General features: G+C 33.1%; 2 protein-coding genes and 1 non-coding gene across 4 annotated transcripts; 2 read left to right on the top strand and 1 right to left on the bottom strand.

Moving 5' to 3' along the window:
• Nucleotides 1-82, top strand: TRNAS-AGA. Its single transcript has one exon. It is a non-coding gene; the product is annotated as a tRNA-Ser (tRNA).
• A 2,173-nt stretch (nucleotides 83-2,255) lies between these two features.
• LOC115976521 lies at nucleotides 2,256-6,916 on the top strand. Of its 2 annotated transcripts, XM_031097837.1 has the most exons (9): nucleotides 2,257-2,357; nucleotides 3,425-3,450; nucleotides 3,719-3,806; nucleotides 3,890-4,099; nucleotides 5,415-5,537; nucleotides 5,613-5,670; nucleotides 5,766-5,839; nucleotides 6,441-6,529; nucleotides 6,613-6,916. In XM_031097837.1, exons 1-9 carry the CDS (start codon nucleotides 2,289-2,291, stop codon nucleotides 6,680-6,682), a joined length of 807 nt encoding a protein of 268 aa, XP_030953697.1. In that variant the 5' UTR covers nucleotides 2,257-2,288; the 3' UTR covers nucleotides 6,683-6,916. The 2 variants fall into 2 exon arrangements, with proteins under 2 accessions (XP_030953698.1, XP_030953697.1); XM_031097838.1 differs by lacking the exon at nucleotides 6,441-6,529 and having other exon boundaries at nucleotides 2,256-2,357.
• A 2,820-nt stretch (nucleotides 6,917-9,736) lies between these two features.
• On the bottom strand, nucleotides 9,737-11,050 carry LOC115956731 (myb-related protein 315). Its single transcript, XM_031075035.1, has 3 exons — nucleotides 10,774-11,050; nucleotides 10,527-10,656; nucleotides 9,737-10,351 (listed from the first exon to the last, which is right to left on the bottom strand). Exons 1-3 carry the CDS (start codon nucleotides 10,904-10,906, stop codon nucleotides 9,805-9,807), a joined length of 810 nt encoding a protein of 269 aa, XP_030930895.1. The 5' UTR covers nucleotides 10,907-11,050; the 3' UTR covers nucleotides 9,737-9,804.
• Between the last annotated feature and the right edge of the window lie 5,273 nt (nucleotides 11,051-16,323).

Here is a 16,323-nt window from a genome sequence, read left to right as displayed (position 1 = left end):
GTGGGCGTGCCGGAGTGGTTATCGGGCATGACTAGAAATCATGTGGGCTTTGCCCGCGCAGGTTCGAATCCTGCCGCCCACGTTTCATTGTTGTTCTGTTTTGGCTGGAATTCCGCACTCCTTTTTTCATACGGTGAGCTACTGAGCTACATGTTATGTACCTCATGACCTCAAAATACCAAATTATATGATATTGGTTACCACTTACCACCTTTCGGTCATGGGAGATTACAGTTACAATGCCCTTTCTATGCATCATCCTCTGTCATCAGTCATCACCAACAGGTGGACAGACCAGTTTCATTTGTTTGCAGAATTTTTTGTAAACTAGTGGGAAAAAGTGGGGATATTATATAATTTAGCCTTAATTCTATGAACAAAGGACACAAATAAATAAGAGATCTATATACACAGTTTTTACAAACTTTTCACTCTGTGAGACAGCAAGTTATGAATGATTCTCGACGAGTCTCATATAGTTAATTATTAATGGACCATCGCTCATAACTTATAACGGTAGAGAATTCTAAACCAATTGTTAAAAAAATTGTGGTATTAGTATGAATGTTTGGGCAGGGGTGGAGCTATGTACAAGGGTGGAGACCATGACCCCCCAAAATTTTAAAATTTCCTTTAATATATATAAATAATTATTTTAATTATTTGAATTAGTCCAATAATACTCTTAAAAAAAATTGGTCTAATAGTTATAGAGACAACTTTATTTTTTGCAATTTTATTTTTTATTGTAAAATGTTCTCTTATATATGTTAAATATTTGATAAAGTTTGGCAACAAATATGTTTGGATTTATCTTTTTTCAACCCGTAATGTGGCTATTAACAAGTCATTGGCTCCTTAAAAAGATATTGCCACTAAAACTACACATGAAATGTCTCTTGAGTTGCAACATAATAGCTTAGAGCAAAATAATTTCAAATATGTTTGGAGCCTAACTTATTCTTCAAAGTTTTGGATATTCATGTTTTTGAAAATTTTATTAGTTCAATTGAAATATTTTTTACTTATTTTAGTATAAAATTTGATAATTTGTATTGAAAATGAAAATTTTTAAAAATATCACTATGAAAATGGTAAAAATGAATTTTATTTTATGAAAGATTGTCATCAAACACAATTTTGATTAAAATTACTAAACTTTTTTTTTTTTTTTTTGGGTATGTATATCAGTATATCTATATATATATATATATATAACTTATCAAATAAAAGTGTGTATATAATAAAAAAACATGTGTGTGTATATAAATGTGTGTGTGGGGTTGTCTTGATAAATATATTAGTATTACAATTTGACCCCCCAACAAAAATTCTTAGCTCCCCCTGTATTTGGGAGAGTTTATTTTCATTCATTTATTGGATTTAAATTAAACTTCGAACTTTCTAAAGTTTCAAGACGAACCTTACACTTTAAAAAGTAATTCAATTCAAACCACGCCCATTATGGTGACGTTAACACAAAATACTTAAATAGAATGATGTTATGTGGTTATTTGTTTCTATACATGTGTCTAATATATATGGACATTATTTTACTCCAAGGCAAATGGCATCATTTTGTTTGAACATTTTCTACTAACAACATCACATATAATTGGCCTCTGGTTTGAATTGAAATGATTTTTAAAGTGTAAGGTTTAATTTGAATATTTTGAAAGTGTACATTATTCTTTGAAACCACCCTTAAGTTATGGGGTTTAAATATAATTTAAAACTTTAACCCATGAGCACCTCAATGACATTGATGCTTAATTGCAAGGTTTAGCCCATGACTCTTCATAGGCAACCAAAAAAAAAGGAGGTTTAATAAGCAACTTTGACTCTTCATAGGCAACATATTAATGGTTTGGTAGGTGACCTTAGTAAGTCTTTGTTTCAAGGATTATCATTAGATTTGTGGTTCAATAGAAATATCAAGTCTCCTCCTCCCTTACAATAAGAGGAAAAAAAAAAAATTAAACCTTACAAAATCTTAGAGGGTTGAGGCTTAATTTATTGTTTTTGTTTATTTTGAAAATCTAATATTTAATTGATTATCATATTCATATGGGCTAGTTTTAGATTTAAAAAAAAAAATATATATATATATATATATATATAAAAAGTGGTATAATTTAGCCACGTCAAGAAAAGTCAAATGTCAAATGGCAAGTCAAAGAGGCCGAGAGATCCCATGTGGCAACTTCTCATTTGCCTTAGCAGAGGCGTGGCAGTATACTATTAATAGTCTTCTCTTCTTTGAGGCAAGGAAACTCAAGAATTCAGAAATGAGGTTCTCCAATTCCAAATGGGTCTCGCTTTGCTTTTGCCTCTTGCTTTCTCTGCAGATTATTCAGGTATCTTTTCTGATATTTATATGTATATGTATATGTATATGTATATGCAAAACCCATATCAATCTTTCTATGAGAAATCTCAAAAACCCCTTCAATTCGATATTGTAGTGGGTTCCATGTAAACCTTGGGTTAGTTACTTCTTTGTTAAATTTACTGTTTTTATAACAAAAACCCATGTTTGTTTTGTATACCAACATTCAAGATAAGTTCCAAAATGTAATGTTTTGTGTGTGCAAAATATTTTGATCTAGATTATAGGGGGATGAAAATAAAGTCACTGTGGGTTTGGACACTGGATAGAATTCATGAACACGTGTTCTACTCAAGTTAGTGCAGAGCGTACTACATTGAAGTAAATGTCTTGCTCTTAGCTAAATCTACACTGAAATTTTTTTTATGAATTTATGTTTACTTATGAATTGATTTGGTTTTTTTTTCTATGGAGTAAACTGATATTCTCCAGTGGCCCTTTTTTAAATTTTCTTTAGGTTGGATAATCTCAATTGTAGCTCAATTTTACTTGTTTATTGATTTAGTTCTGTATCAGAAGTTGTGCTTTTAGATGGATTGTGTTTATAAAACAAATAATTTTTTGGAGGGGCTAAGATCCAAGTTACACCATTTAAGTTTGAATGAATTGCCATTATTTTATCATCCCTAAAGTTTAGTTTTTGTTACTTAGTCCTAAACTTTAATATTTCTGTCAAATTGGTCATTCCATCCATTACCGTCTAGAAAATTACTGTTAAGACCAGTAAAATGATGTCACATCACATATGTGAATAGTGTCAATTTTATAAGCGTCAATGGACTGAAGGACCAACTTGACAGGAATGTTAAAGTTAAAGCACTAAAATGATAAAAAATAAACTTTAGGGATGAAATTGACAATTCACTCTAGCATAAAAAGTGTAATTTGTATTTAGCCTTTTTTTTTATTTTTTGGTTCTTTCTTGAACCTCTTCTGCAATATTTTAGAACAACATTATCATTTTTCTTGGTGTAATGAATGTGCCTTTTATACTGCAATATTACTGACGCCGTCCATTATTGTTTGCTTCCCCAGGGTTATAAAGAATCTGAAACTGCAAGGTTAGTGGTTTAGATTGTTGGATTTGAAAAATTGGATTAGGCTAGCAATTTTTGGTGTCTCTGTCTTAGTGTTACCTATTTTCCTGACACAGGTTCTTTAATTAAGGGGAACCTAAATTGTGAATGCCACTTGAAAAATGTGGCATTAATAACACCCTAAATTTTATAACTGCAAAAAAGTATTAAATGATTGTGTTTTGGTGGCATATGTTATCTGCCTTGGTCAATTTGTCAATGTTTATAAGTAATATTTAAGTTTGATGTTCAGAACTCTAAAGCTGGAGCAGGGGAATGCTGCTCATGAGGTACATTGTTCAAGAGAAAGGAGTAGGGCTGCACAGAAGATAATTGAGGAGGTATCAGAAGATTCTGATTAAAATTTCTAAAAGACAGTATCCGTGGTACATAATTTGATAACATTATCTTGTGATGGGTGCAGTATCTAATGCCCTTTGTGGAGAAAGAACAATATCAAATGTCAAGAAGGTGTAGGCTTCACTCAGACAATGACCTTTACAGAGATCAGGAACAACACAAGATCCGTGTAGATGTAAATGAATGGAAATGTGGATACTGTAGAAAAAGGTTTTATGAAGAGAAACACCTCGATCAGCATTTTGACAATAGACATTATGATTTGCTGAATGTGGTATGTATGTGGAGCTATTTTTCCTAGAATTGATGGTAATTGATCTATTTTTTGTTTAGTTGGGTTGTAAATTACAAATCATACAGGTAATGTCCCATTTGGTTATTTTGGGGGTCTTCATTTTCTTGCATTGGAAAAATAAGATTAAGAGGCTTAGGAATTGTAATACTGACCCTAGTAGTTGAGATTATTCATAGTGATTCTGATGATGATGTTAGTTATACTTGGTCTCTCTGGTAAGAGAAATGATACCTCTCATACTCTTCTATGGCATAACCTACAGTATGTATTAGATGAATTTGTGGAGGTGTTGGATTTGTCAATCCATGGAATTTAGGATGAGGAACATGGCCGATTTTGTGATGTTTTAGATTTTTCCAATCAATCATCTCAAGGTAATATGAAGTTTCTGTATAACATGGTGTGCTTGACATGGGTACCTCATTTTAAAACATTTACATGACGTAGGAGTGGTTGTGATAAGGGGACTTGATCTATGTTTTTTTAATTCATTTGTTGGACAATCCAGTGAAATGCAAACCGCAAAAAGCAGGAATTTCTGGTACACATTATAAGCCTTGTAGCGTCCTACAGGTGAATTTTACTTAAATTTTTGTAGCAGGAGGTGTATATATGATTTTGATTGTAGAAGACTATTCATAAAAGTGATCCCTAGGACCCAAAGAAAACCAAAAAAAGAAAGAGAGATTAACTTGCATGCCTATGCAAAGCTTTTAACCTAAAAGTCATTTTGAATGTTCTCTCTAAAAGGCCTATATTCATTGACATTCCTTAAACAAGACAACTATTAGATCAGTGATCTATTTTAGACAATTGCATGACAAAGAAAACATAATAAATGCAGGGTATTTTTTATGAACAGACTATACTACCATCATCACAAGTATGACACACAAAATATAGAGACTCCAATTTTCATTGGCCAAAGTTTATATCTGTTTTATTTTAACCTAGTACTTTTGGGTTATCTTGATAATTCTTCATTTTTGTTTGTGCCTCAAATTTCACTTTACAATCATTGTCATCTCATTTTTAATGTCTTAATAACTAAACACTTCTATGGAGCTGCATCTTTTTTCACCTACCATTCTCTCTTCTGTTGATGTCTTTGGCCTGTCTATTTGATTTAATATCCCACATCTTTGGTTCATGGTTTCACGTTTAGATTGCATTTCTTCTTATTTGCTTGGTAATCAAAATTCTTCCGGGACTTTGGCAAACATAGTCCTTCCATTGTCTTAAGTTTAAATGGTACATTGGTAATTGAACCATGGGATACTTGTGCTGAATCCAGAGTCACAGCAGGTGCTTGGCAGATGTATGTGGTGCATTGCATTGTGACCTTGTGATGGACTCCACTCCTCGCAAAACTAAGTGCAATCCTGCTGCTGCTTCAAGGAATCAACATCTGTGTGAGGTGGCCTATGATTGATATCTTATAAATTGTTGATTCTAGCATTCCTTGTATTCATATTTTAACTATTCTGTGCAGAGCCTAGCTGACAGTTGTTTTCCAGTCAATGAGGGTCCTTCAGCAAGCCGCCTTCATGGTAATTGTGACTTTGTCATAATAGCAACTTTATGATCTCATATATAGTCCTACCAGATAGTGATATTGCATTTTGATGTTATCCAATTATGACAGAATTCTTCCTACGGCAATTCTGTGATGCCCACACTTGTAAAGGTGGTCAGAAACCCTTCTCTAGGGGGCACAGGGTAAAGTTCACCATCACATGTGCTTTGTTTTATGATCAATTATACTTTCCAAGCATGCAAACAAGTACCAAACCATATAGCTCTACATTTTGTAATTGATCTTTAAAGTCTGATAGAAGGAAAATGGATATCGTTCTTTTTTTCTACACTCCTCTGCCACTACGGATTTTAGATTTTAGGAAACTCTGGCAAAAAAAAAAAAAAAAAAAAAAAAAAAAAAAAAAAAATCAAAACCAGATGATTGAAGTAAATCAGATTAATTCATCTACCTAAAGGGAGCTCTCTGTGATACACACCCCTTACAATCAGACTGCAGTTAGCTTCAAGCATGCTCATGCTACATTTGGAATCCTACACATTTTTTACATTTGATAAACCTAAACTGTGTATAGAAAAAAAGGTTGTACCCAATGCACATTGTTCCCACTTTTGCGGAGTTTGGGAGGTGATTGTTTAGCAGCCTTACGCCCTTACCCCTTTTTTATTTTTTAGGAGGCTGATTCCAGCTAAACTGTATATAAGCTATCCTTAAATTTAAAACTTGGGAAGTTTTGTTGGTTCTTTCTTATTTATTTATATCCATGCTGCTTCATATGTGCAGAAGACTAGAAATGTGTTCTACCTTATTGTTTCCATTTTGACTTTGATGCTGTTGCTGCTTTTCTACATCTTCATTTATATGCACCGGAGGTATTTACTCTCTATTTTCTTTGTTTCCCTATTTATGGCAGCTTTTCAAATGGATTCACAATGTTTGTTATTTAACTTTGCAGGGGAATGAAAGGGAAAACGGTACAGCTGAAGCGCATCTCAAAAAGTGTGCAAAAGAAAAAGCCCTCGTAGTTGGTAATTTTTCCATTAACCATGATACCTGATTCTTTTTCTATTGGTTTCTGTGAGAGAGAGAGAGAGTGAGAGGAGATGTATTGTATCGTTACAATTTAAAAATCAATTGATATTTCTAGTTACATTATCTGCATTTTTGAATTTTGAGTAGTCTGCATGTAGAGAAGCAAGATTTGTAACAATGCAACTGTCGGGTAATTTGATTAACTTGATAAAGATTTCTTTGATCCCCTCCTTGTATAAAGCTGTTTGTGTTACTTCTGCTTAGAAGGATATGCGTGAATGCATTTTAAATAGCTAAATTCACTTTATAAGAGCTACTTTCCTGCTACCTATTGGTAAAAAGGGTTGCCATGGCTTGGAATTTTTCTGCTATTAGCCTTGCACAATCTCAGAAAGCTTATGCTTTTTGTTTTTAACAAGGGTAGAAATGTATAACAGGAAGAATCATTGACTGAGGATGATCCTCTCCCATTTTCTGTAAAGATGCTGGAGGGATGCCACCAACACATTCATTGTCTTGGTCTGAGGCCTCTAGTTATGACAAAGAATCATCACTTGGCACAAGTATGGCCATCTTTTTTGGGTTCCAACGTTTTTCAGTTTTGTCATGGACCCTGGATGATCTTCGGCAGAAGTGGGTAACTTCTGCATCAAAATTTGCTTTTCCGTCTAGGTGCTTCAAATTCCTGCCCTAGGGGAGGAGATACACGAGAGGTTATCTTATTTATTTATTTATTTTTGGAGAAGAACGAGAGGTTATCTTATGAGACTGTTTGATGAGACCAATTTCTCGAGTAAGGGACCCACGCATACTTTGAGAAAGAGATCTTATGAGTGTAATTTAAGATCACTCTTTTTTAGGGGAGGCATCATTTTAGTAAACGAAAACATAACTTAGACATAAAAGATGACTCCATAAATAAGTCTTTTTTTTCCGCCACCTAATATATGAGGTCTCATGTCTTTTAAGATAACTTTCTTTCGGGGAGGCATCATTTTAGTAAAGGAAGATAACATAAAAGATGACCATAAATAAGTCTTGTTTTTTCCTCCCACCTATAACCTTGATCCTCTCTCATCATAACTAACTTCATATTCTCAGTCATTATCTTTCTAGTTTATGCATTCTATCAAACTAATACTGAAATAGCAATGGACAAAATAGGACACAACTTGCTTGAAAGTAATGAGCATTAGTTAACATCAAATAATATAAAACGACCTCCAGGTATCTATCATTATCCTTATGAATTTTAATATTGCTAAGTATCTTTATGAATTTTATACTACTAAGCAATAATGATGATATATTTGAAAATAATGACTAATGAGCATTAATTATTTAACATCAATTTCTCTTATATTAAATGACCTCAAAGTATACACAATTATTCTTATGAATTTAATACTACTAAGCAATGATGATGATGGTTTTGATATTAACGATAGTGAGGAGTGCGATGACGCAATGCACCTGCTTGGACCATCTAATAAAAATTACTCTAATCACCAAGTTGGTGTTTATTAGTTGGGGTGCGATTTTCTCAGCTAATGTGGAGGACAGTCCATCGAACATGCTGGAATTTAACCTGTTTTTGATTGCTTGCCCCTTCTCTTTAGTTATTTATTTATTTGAATCAATTTCAGTTTTTTGCCTTAAATTATGAAGTCTTTTGTAATATCTATTCTAAACTATAAATTTTTTCATTCAATACTTTAATTTATGAAGTCTTTCAACGTTCAAATTAGTGTCAAGATTATCAAATTAACGTGCAAGTCACATAGTAGGATGCACTAATTTGTCAAACTTAACATAGTATATGTTAATTTGTAATGGCCATCCCATCCCACTTTTCTAATTTTACACTATTTTGAATGTTGAGATGCATAATGCAAATCAATATTGCATTAGGCTGGACATTACAAATTAATGACTTTATAGAGGTCAAGACTTGACGTGATGGCAAATATCTTTTACTAAAAAAAACGATAAACCACGGTTTAACTCTAGAAATCAGTCTTTCCAATAAATTAGAGACAAGTAAATTAGGATAAGACTGTTTACCGTAACTTTCTACAGACTCTGTAAAAGTGAGAGTTTTGTGCATTGATTACGACCTTTATTTATTTATTTTAAGGTATAGTTTAAGCTACAAATAACCCTATTTACTTAATTTCTTGAACCATTTTCTAATGAGTTGGGCTTAATGGCCATCTCAACCACAAAATCAATGAACTGGCCCTAGTTTAGTCTCAAAGATTGGTTTTAGGAGACCATGCCTTCGGTAGTTCCGGAATGAGACACAAAATTTGGTAGGAGGAGATCATATATGGGATTCCATGTCGGATTCTTTGCCCTATATATTTATCTACAGGTGCATGCACTAAATAAACAAGTGCTAATAAGGTTCCACTTCATTTTCAGTGCTTAGCACGACCTACCTCCAATAACCCTGGTCCAAATGAATATAAAATTTCAAAAAAGCTTTAACAGTTCCATATATTTTATTGCAATCAGTCCCAACACAAAGCTCAATAAAAATCAGAAAGCTTAAATAATATATCCTAGAATGATTAAAAGAAGCTTGAGCTTGGCAGACACTCATGGTCATCTAGCAATTTATGGTTTCCTTTGGCTGTCCTTATTATGATGTCATATTTAAAAGGAGAATAAAAGGACTGCACATATGAAGAATATCAAGAAGTAACCTTGGACACTTCATAATGATGTATGAGACCAGGGGAAAATTTTACAATTACAAAGGAAACAAAAAAAGAGCTACTCCATCAACACGAGGGGTCATTGATCAGGGCTTTAAGCCCCACTGGTTTTGGTGTAGACGAGCTGACCAATCCCAACAGTTAAAGCAAGAAATTACAATGATCAAATATGGATGAAAATGACACCATCATAATAAATTATAATTAGTTCCAAGTATTGAACACAACAAGAAGGCCAAGGAAGAAATGGGAAGGACTAGGGAGTTTCTTGTCAATCACAATCGTTTTCACACCAACTTTTTAAACAAATTTATTGCTCCAGTGTTAATTAAACTAAAAGACACTTTTCATTCAAAAAGAAACCAAAGAAACTTGGGAGACAGATGAGAGTATGTTCATTGGCTATTTTCCAAGAAAAAAAGGTCTTGTTCCAGATGATTAAAGCCATCCCATGAAAGCATGGAATCCACACTTTCAACCCATTGTAGAGAGGGGGATTCACCCATGGAAGGGTTACTTGAGTTTTCCAGAGAAAATGAAGTAGAACTGTAGGATGTATTGGTGTTGGTTTCTTGGTTCATCCATGATCCCAAATCCAAACTTCCACACCAGATATCATAATTGTTTAAAAGATCATTTGTTTCATCCAAGGTTAATTCAACCTCATTGCTTATCTCCTCTGTTGATACAAAATCTTGCTTGGCATCATTGTCCTCGTCTATGGACTTAACCTCCGGCTGTCTTTCCTCTTGTCCCTTTGATGAATTTGACTCTAATGTTATCTCATCTTTATCATCACCACTATTTTCATTTTGCTCAAGAGGCTTGTGTGTCACAGGGTCTAAGCCAAGGAGCTTTAACCTCTTCTTAATTCGCGTATTCCAGTGGTTCTTGATTTCATTGTCTGTGCGTCCAGGAAAGTGTGCAGCAATCTTAGACCACCTGCAAAAGTTGTTGATTGTGTTAGGAGAAGAATTAACCAGCTTATAGCAACTCAGCATCCTATAACATCGCTTTCAAATTGATATTTGACCATCACATTTTAGCCTTAACAACGCTACTATATATCTGGCAATCTTGTTTTGAACGAAAGCAAAAAAAGAAAGGCATGTTATACCTGTTACCAAGACGTGAATGGAGTTGAATTATTTGGTTCTCTTCCGTTTCTGTAAAACCACCTCTCTTAAGATCAGGCCTTAGATAATTAATCCATCTTAATCTGCAACTTTTCCCACATCTGAGTAAACCTTCATTACCGTACATATTGCATTGTGTTAATAAAACAATAAACACAAATAAACTAAAGGTTTGAGAGTGAGAGGAGAGGGAAGACTATAAGAGAGGTGTCATAATTCCAAGGATACCTGCAAGCTTCGGAACCATTCGCCAGCAATGGATACCATTGTTGAGGATGAAGTTCATGAGCTTGTGATCTTCTTCAATTGTCCATGGACCTCTCTTCAATCCAACCTTATCACAACAAGGTTGCCTCCCCATTTTACAAGCTTTACTTACCAAGAAAAAAAAAGTTAGGAACACCCTCGAACCTTTGCGAGTCAGCAATAAAAGTGTTGCTTAAAAAGGAGCTTATAGTCCAGGCAAAGATGCTGCCAGGTCATTCAGACATTTAAAAAGAGGAGGATGTTGTTCATGGGGGGAGATAAATGATTGGATGGAAAGCATTTTGAGTTGATCACTAAAATAACATGGAAGGTTGTAATTATAAATTGGCCAGCTCTCTTGTTGAGACAATGGAAAAGGTCAGGTCTTTGAGAAACATCACAGGAAAGAACCAGACGTGGGGCAAACTTGTTGACAAAATTGCTTTTATGCCTTCTGTTTTTCAAATTTTTTTGCAGCCAAAGTCATCTCTTATTGGGTTTTTTATTTTTATTTTTATGTAAGCCAAAAGAGTCTATGAAAATAAAAGTTTTAAAGGATTCCTTGACCCCTTAAGAGCTGGCCACTTTTGTCCTTGAGGGTAACTCTTTCTCATCTCTTTGTTTAAAGAAATAGATGCCTTCACCAAAAACATGGAAGTGCTATAAAATTCCTACCATGGATTCATTTGGTATTTGGAACCTTAATAAATAACTAAACTAGCAAGACGACATAGTTAACTTGGGAGTTGGTGTTAATTAATAAGAAGTACGAAAGGAAACAACCAGTGTTGCTTCTGATTTTTACCTAATTATCAAAAGATCCAATTCTTTCTCGTTCTTGTGCTAACATTTCTATTTCCCAACATTTTAGGTCCTTAAAATTTTGTAATAAGAAATTGATAAACATTAAAGGGGTAAATCAGCTGCATTACTCATCCAACTGTATTTTTCAAGTCACACATTATCTATTAAAAAACTCAGATGCTTGATTTAATTGACAACAAATATGGGGGTGTCAACAAAATCCACGCAATCGGGCCAGTTCAATTAGAAAAGTAGGGTTAAACCCAGGTGGTATTTGATCCACAACCACCAGAACTTTGTACTTTGTCCAATACAACTGAGTGAGCTCATTAATCAACATATAAGGGTTAAAAAGGTAAGAAAGGAAGAAGAAAGGTCAGAAAAATATTAGAAGGAAAATCATGCCTTCACTAGGAAACAATAGTGTCACTTCCTTTAGATGATTACAACTCTATGCATGGCATATTGTTACCTATCAAAAAAAAGAAAAGAAGAAAAAGGCCTCTATGGCGTATCGTGCATAATTATCTCATGCATACATTATATACAACCTTTCTCACATCACGTGTGGGCTGCAAATATTATGAGAGGTTAGAGGTTGTTGACAGGTTAAAATGGTAAGAAACGAACCTTAAGAAATGTTAGAAAAGTATTAGAAGGAAAATAACGTCTTCACTAGGAGATAGTAGTGTCACTTACTTTAGATAATTACAAAACTCTATGACATATGGTGACCTGTCACAAAAAGAAAAAGAAAAAGACCTCTATCGCATATCGTGCATAATTATATATCTCAAGCATACATCATGTCTTCACTAGGGCGTCACTTACTTTAGATGATTACAAAACTCTATGACACATCATTACCTATCAAAAAAAGAAAAAGAAAAAGACCTATTTGGCATATGGTGCATAGATGTCTCACGCATACAGTATATACACCATTTTTCACACCGCATGCGGGTTGCATACGTTATAAGAGGTCAGAGGTTGTTGATGGGTTAAAACGATAAGAAAGGGACCTTAAGAAAGGTTACAAAAGCATTAGAAGGCAAATCATGTTTTCAATAGGAGATAGTAGTATCACTTAGTTTAGATGATTACAAACTCTATGGCATATATTGACTAATCACAAAAAGAAAAAGAAAAAGACCTCTATGGCATATCATGCATAATTATCTCAAGCATACATTATATGCACCATTTTTTACACTGTGCATGGGATGCATATGTTATGAGAGGTCAAAGATTGTTGAAGGGTTAAAAAGGTAAGAAAGGTTAGAAAAGCTTCAGAAGGCAAATCATGTCTTCACTAGGAGACAATAGTCAATGGCATCACTTACTTTAGATGATTACAAAACTCTATGGCACATCGTTACCTATCAAAGAAAGAAAAAATAAAAAGACAAATTTGGCATATGGGCATAAATATCTCACGCATACATTAGATACATCATTTTTCACACCGTATGTAGGTTGCATACGTTATGAGAGGTTAGATGATAAATCCTAAAAAATGAGATAACTCATCTTAAGATGGGGTGTTCCCCATAATTTTGAATAAATTTTTTATTATATATATATTTTTTAAAAGTTTTGAGCTTTTACCCTATGAACTGGCATCCCTTAAAAAAAAAAAAAAAAAAAAAAAAAAAAAAAAACTATATATATATATATATATATATTTTTACGAATTAAAATCTAAGGAAAGAGAAATTGGTTCTGAATGATATGCTTCTTGTCTATTTGTTTATGAGCAATGAGTTCATTTATGGATGTGTAACATAATAAATTTTATTATATATATATATATATATAGTTCTTTTTTAATTGTTTGTCAACCTTTGATTGAGACTGAAACTGCTAAATTCTTTGTAGTGTTTAAGGCTTCGTTTGGGAGGAGGGAATAGAATGGAATGGAAAGGAATGAAAAGAATAATTTTATAATATTCTTCCCTTCCCTTGTTTGGGAGTTTTAATGGAGGGAATGAAAAACTCATTCCCTTGTTTAGGAGTTTAAGTGGAAGGGAATGAAATGGGTAGGGGGAACACTCATTCCTTTCTATTCCCTTAAAATCTCAAATTTTCATTCCCCTCGAAATTGGGAGGAATGAGAGGGAATGAAATTATATTTAATGATTTTTTTACTAAAACTCCCAAAATACCTCTATATATTCAACTCTTTATTTTAAAATAGGGGGTCTAATAGTAATATTGTTATAAAATGATTCCATTCCATTCCCTCCATATTACTCCCAAACAAGATTATTTACATTCCATTCATTTTCATTCCTTTCCATTCATTTATTTTAAGACATCTAATCAAGGTTACTTAATTCTATGCCCTTTAATTCTATTCATTTCCTTTACTTAAATACATTTCATTCCATTCCATTTTTTTCCCATTCCCTTATGATCATTCCATTCCATTTGTTTATGAACTCCCAAACAGAGCCTAAAGGAATAATTAAATATGAGAGATATAATGTTATATAATACCAATAGAAGTAGAAGGGAGATTTTTTAAAACACTAACTTTAAATAATGGTGATTTTGTTTGTTAGAATTTTAAAATTGGGAAATTTTAAAAAATTAAATTAAAATTGATGAAAACTTAATTTGCACATGATGATGGAAGAATTTTATTTTATAAAAAATCATCATCGAGCATAACTTTAATGGGAGATATTTATTTATTTGGATTTTTTTGCACATATCATAGAAAACTAGACATTTTTATATACTAATCAGAGTTTAGGATATTCATAAAAAAAAAAAATTTAATTGAGTTTAGGAAGATAACAAGGTCTTTTCATTCTTTTATGTATGTATTGATGAGAACTTCCGTTTACACGTATTTCTTGCATATGATTATCTATCAAAAATAGGGAAAAAAAAAAAAAAAAAAGACCTCTTGCACAATTATCTCATGCACACATTATATGCACTCTCTTTCACACCATGTTTGGGATTCATACATTGTGAGAGGTAAAATAATAAATTGAAGCATGATATGCCTCATTATGGATCAGCTTAGTTCCCCATAATTTTGAGTATTTTCTTATTTTATATATATATATATATATATATATATATTTTAAATCTTTTAAAATTTTGAGCTTTGACACTACAAACTGGCCTAGTTGGTCTCCATTTTTAATTTTTTTAAAAAACAAACATTGTCTACTTTTTTTTAAATAAAAAAGAACTGGTTTCAAACTATGTACTAGTGCATCGTTTGAAACCAGTACGAGTAATGAGTTCAAGCTATGGATCTGTAACATAAAGAATTGTAATATATATATATATATATATATATATATATATATAAAATTTTCAATTATTTGTCTACATTTGATTGAGACTTCTAAATTAAACGAGTTCAAACTTCAAAATTCGTTGTAGTACTTAAAAGGAATAATTAAATGGAACAGATATAATGTTGCACATAATATGGCTAGAAGAATAAGAGAGATTTTTAAAACTTATCTTAAAATGCAGGTGATTTTGTTTGTTAGTATTTTGAATATGGGAAATTTAAAAATATTAAATTAAAATTGATGAAAACTTCCTTAGCATATGATAATGGATGATTTTATGATTTTTATTTTATAAAAAATCATCATCAAGCATAAATTTAATGAGAGATGCTGAATTATTTTTCGCACATATCTATAGAAAACTAGACATTTTTATATACTAATTAGAGTTTATAATATTCATAAAGAAAAAAAATTTAGGAAGATGATAAGTTATTGAGTTGTGTAATATTGCTTAGAGTTATAATACACCACCCAATAACTTGTTATAAATTTCATATTTTGAAAATCTTATCATTGAATCACATGTTCTATATGTTCTTAACATGCATGCCAATTTTCATGTCAATTGGATGTTGTTTACCATTCGATTCATAAACCTTTTTTTATGCATTATTTTAAATTACAAAAATTTAAATTTAAACAATTGATTGATGACATGACTATTAATCTTTGATCACCTTGAAATTTTGCAAGTATGGAGAATATAGAAAGATAATGTAATCTGTAAGGACACGATTCGTGGCGGACCGTAACAGTGTTGGGTTCGTACGTAAAAAGGCCCAAACAATATCATTTGTAGAGCGTGGGTTTGAAAGGTTAGGTCTTGGTCGCTAGACGGTGGGTTTTACGTGATATGCATACATGGTTAGGTCGTCTTCGCCTTAGGAGTCTTTCTCCTGGAGGCGGGTTGGGAGGTTCTGGTTTTTGGCCATTTTTCCCAGCCCTTGTTCTAGATTACTCATTTTTCCTTTTATACTGGCCTGCGTTCACTGTCCTTCGTCCACGTATAGGGTCAACCTTTCCAAGGCTGATACTTGTCCCATCAGCCCATACCCAAAGTCGTTGGGAGTGGTTGTAAAAGCTGAAGAATACAGCTCTGTCAGGTGCAGAGTATTGAATGGCAGTAAGGACAGCTTTCCTTGGATATTTTAGATTTTCTTTCAAGCTTAGTCCTATACCGTTTTTGCTCCTTTTTCCGGTGGGACTTTGGGTCTGCCGAGAACTGAACTGTCCTCGGCTGTACCCCAAGGCCATCTTGTGTTTTATATTATCGAGCTTGGACCATATCCCTCCTCGGCTTGGGCCTTTGGACTCCCCACGGGTAAATGGGCCTGGCCCATAAATTATTTGGGCCCCACAATAGCCCCTCAAAACCCTGCTGTCCAACCTCCTGGTTGGAAAGGGG

The sequence above is a fragment of the Quercus lobata genome, chromosome 2, assembly GCF_001633185.2.
Source record: "Quercus lobata isolate SW786 chromosome 2, ValleyOak3.0 Primary Assembly, whole genome shotgun sequence".
NCBI classification, from domain to species: Eukaryota; Viridiplantae; Streptophyta; class Magnoliopsida; order Fagales; family Fagaceae; genus Quercus; species Quercus lobata.
Note: the sequence above shows the minus strand (reverse complement) of the source record. Positions and strands in the feature narration are given on the sequence as shown.

Coding starts and splice junctions, on each gene's coding strand:
- LOC115976521 (XM_031097837.1), top strand. CDS start 2,289: ATGAGGTTCTCCAATTCCAAATGGGTCTCGCTTTGCTTTTGCCTCTTG. Junction 2,358..3,424: donor TTTCTCTGCAGATTATTCAG/GTATCTTTTCTG, acceptor TTGCTTCCCCAG/GGTTATAAAGAATCTGAAAC. Junction 4,100..5,414: donor ATTATGATTTGCTGAATGTG/GTATGTATGTGG, acceptor TGCTGAATCCAG/AGTCACAGCAGGTGCTTGGC.
- LOC115956731 (XM_031075035.1), bottom strand. CDS start 10,906: ATGGGGAGGCAACCTTGTTGTGATAAGGTTGGATTGAAGAGAGGTCCA. Junction 10,657..10,773: donor AATGGTTCCGAAGCTTGCAG/GTATCCTTGGAA, acceptor ACGGTAATGAAG/GTTTACTCAGATGTGGGAAA. Junction 10,352..10,526: donor CATTCACGTCTTGGTAACAG/GTATAACATGCC, acceptor CAACTTTTGCAG/GTGGTCTAAGATTGCTGCAC.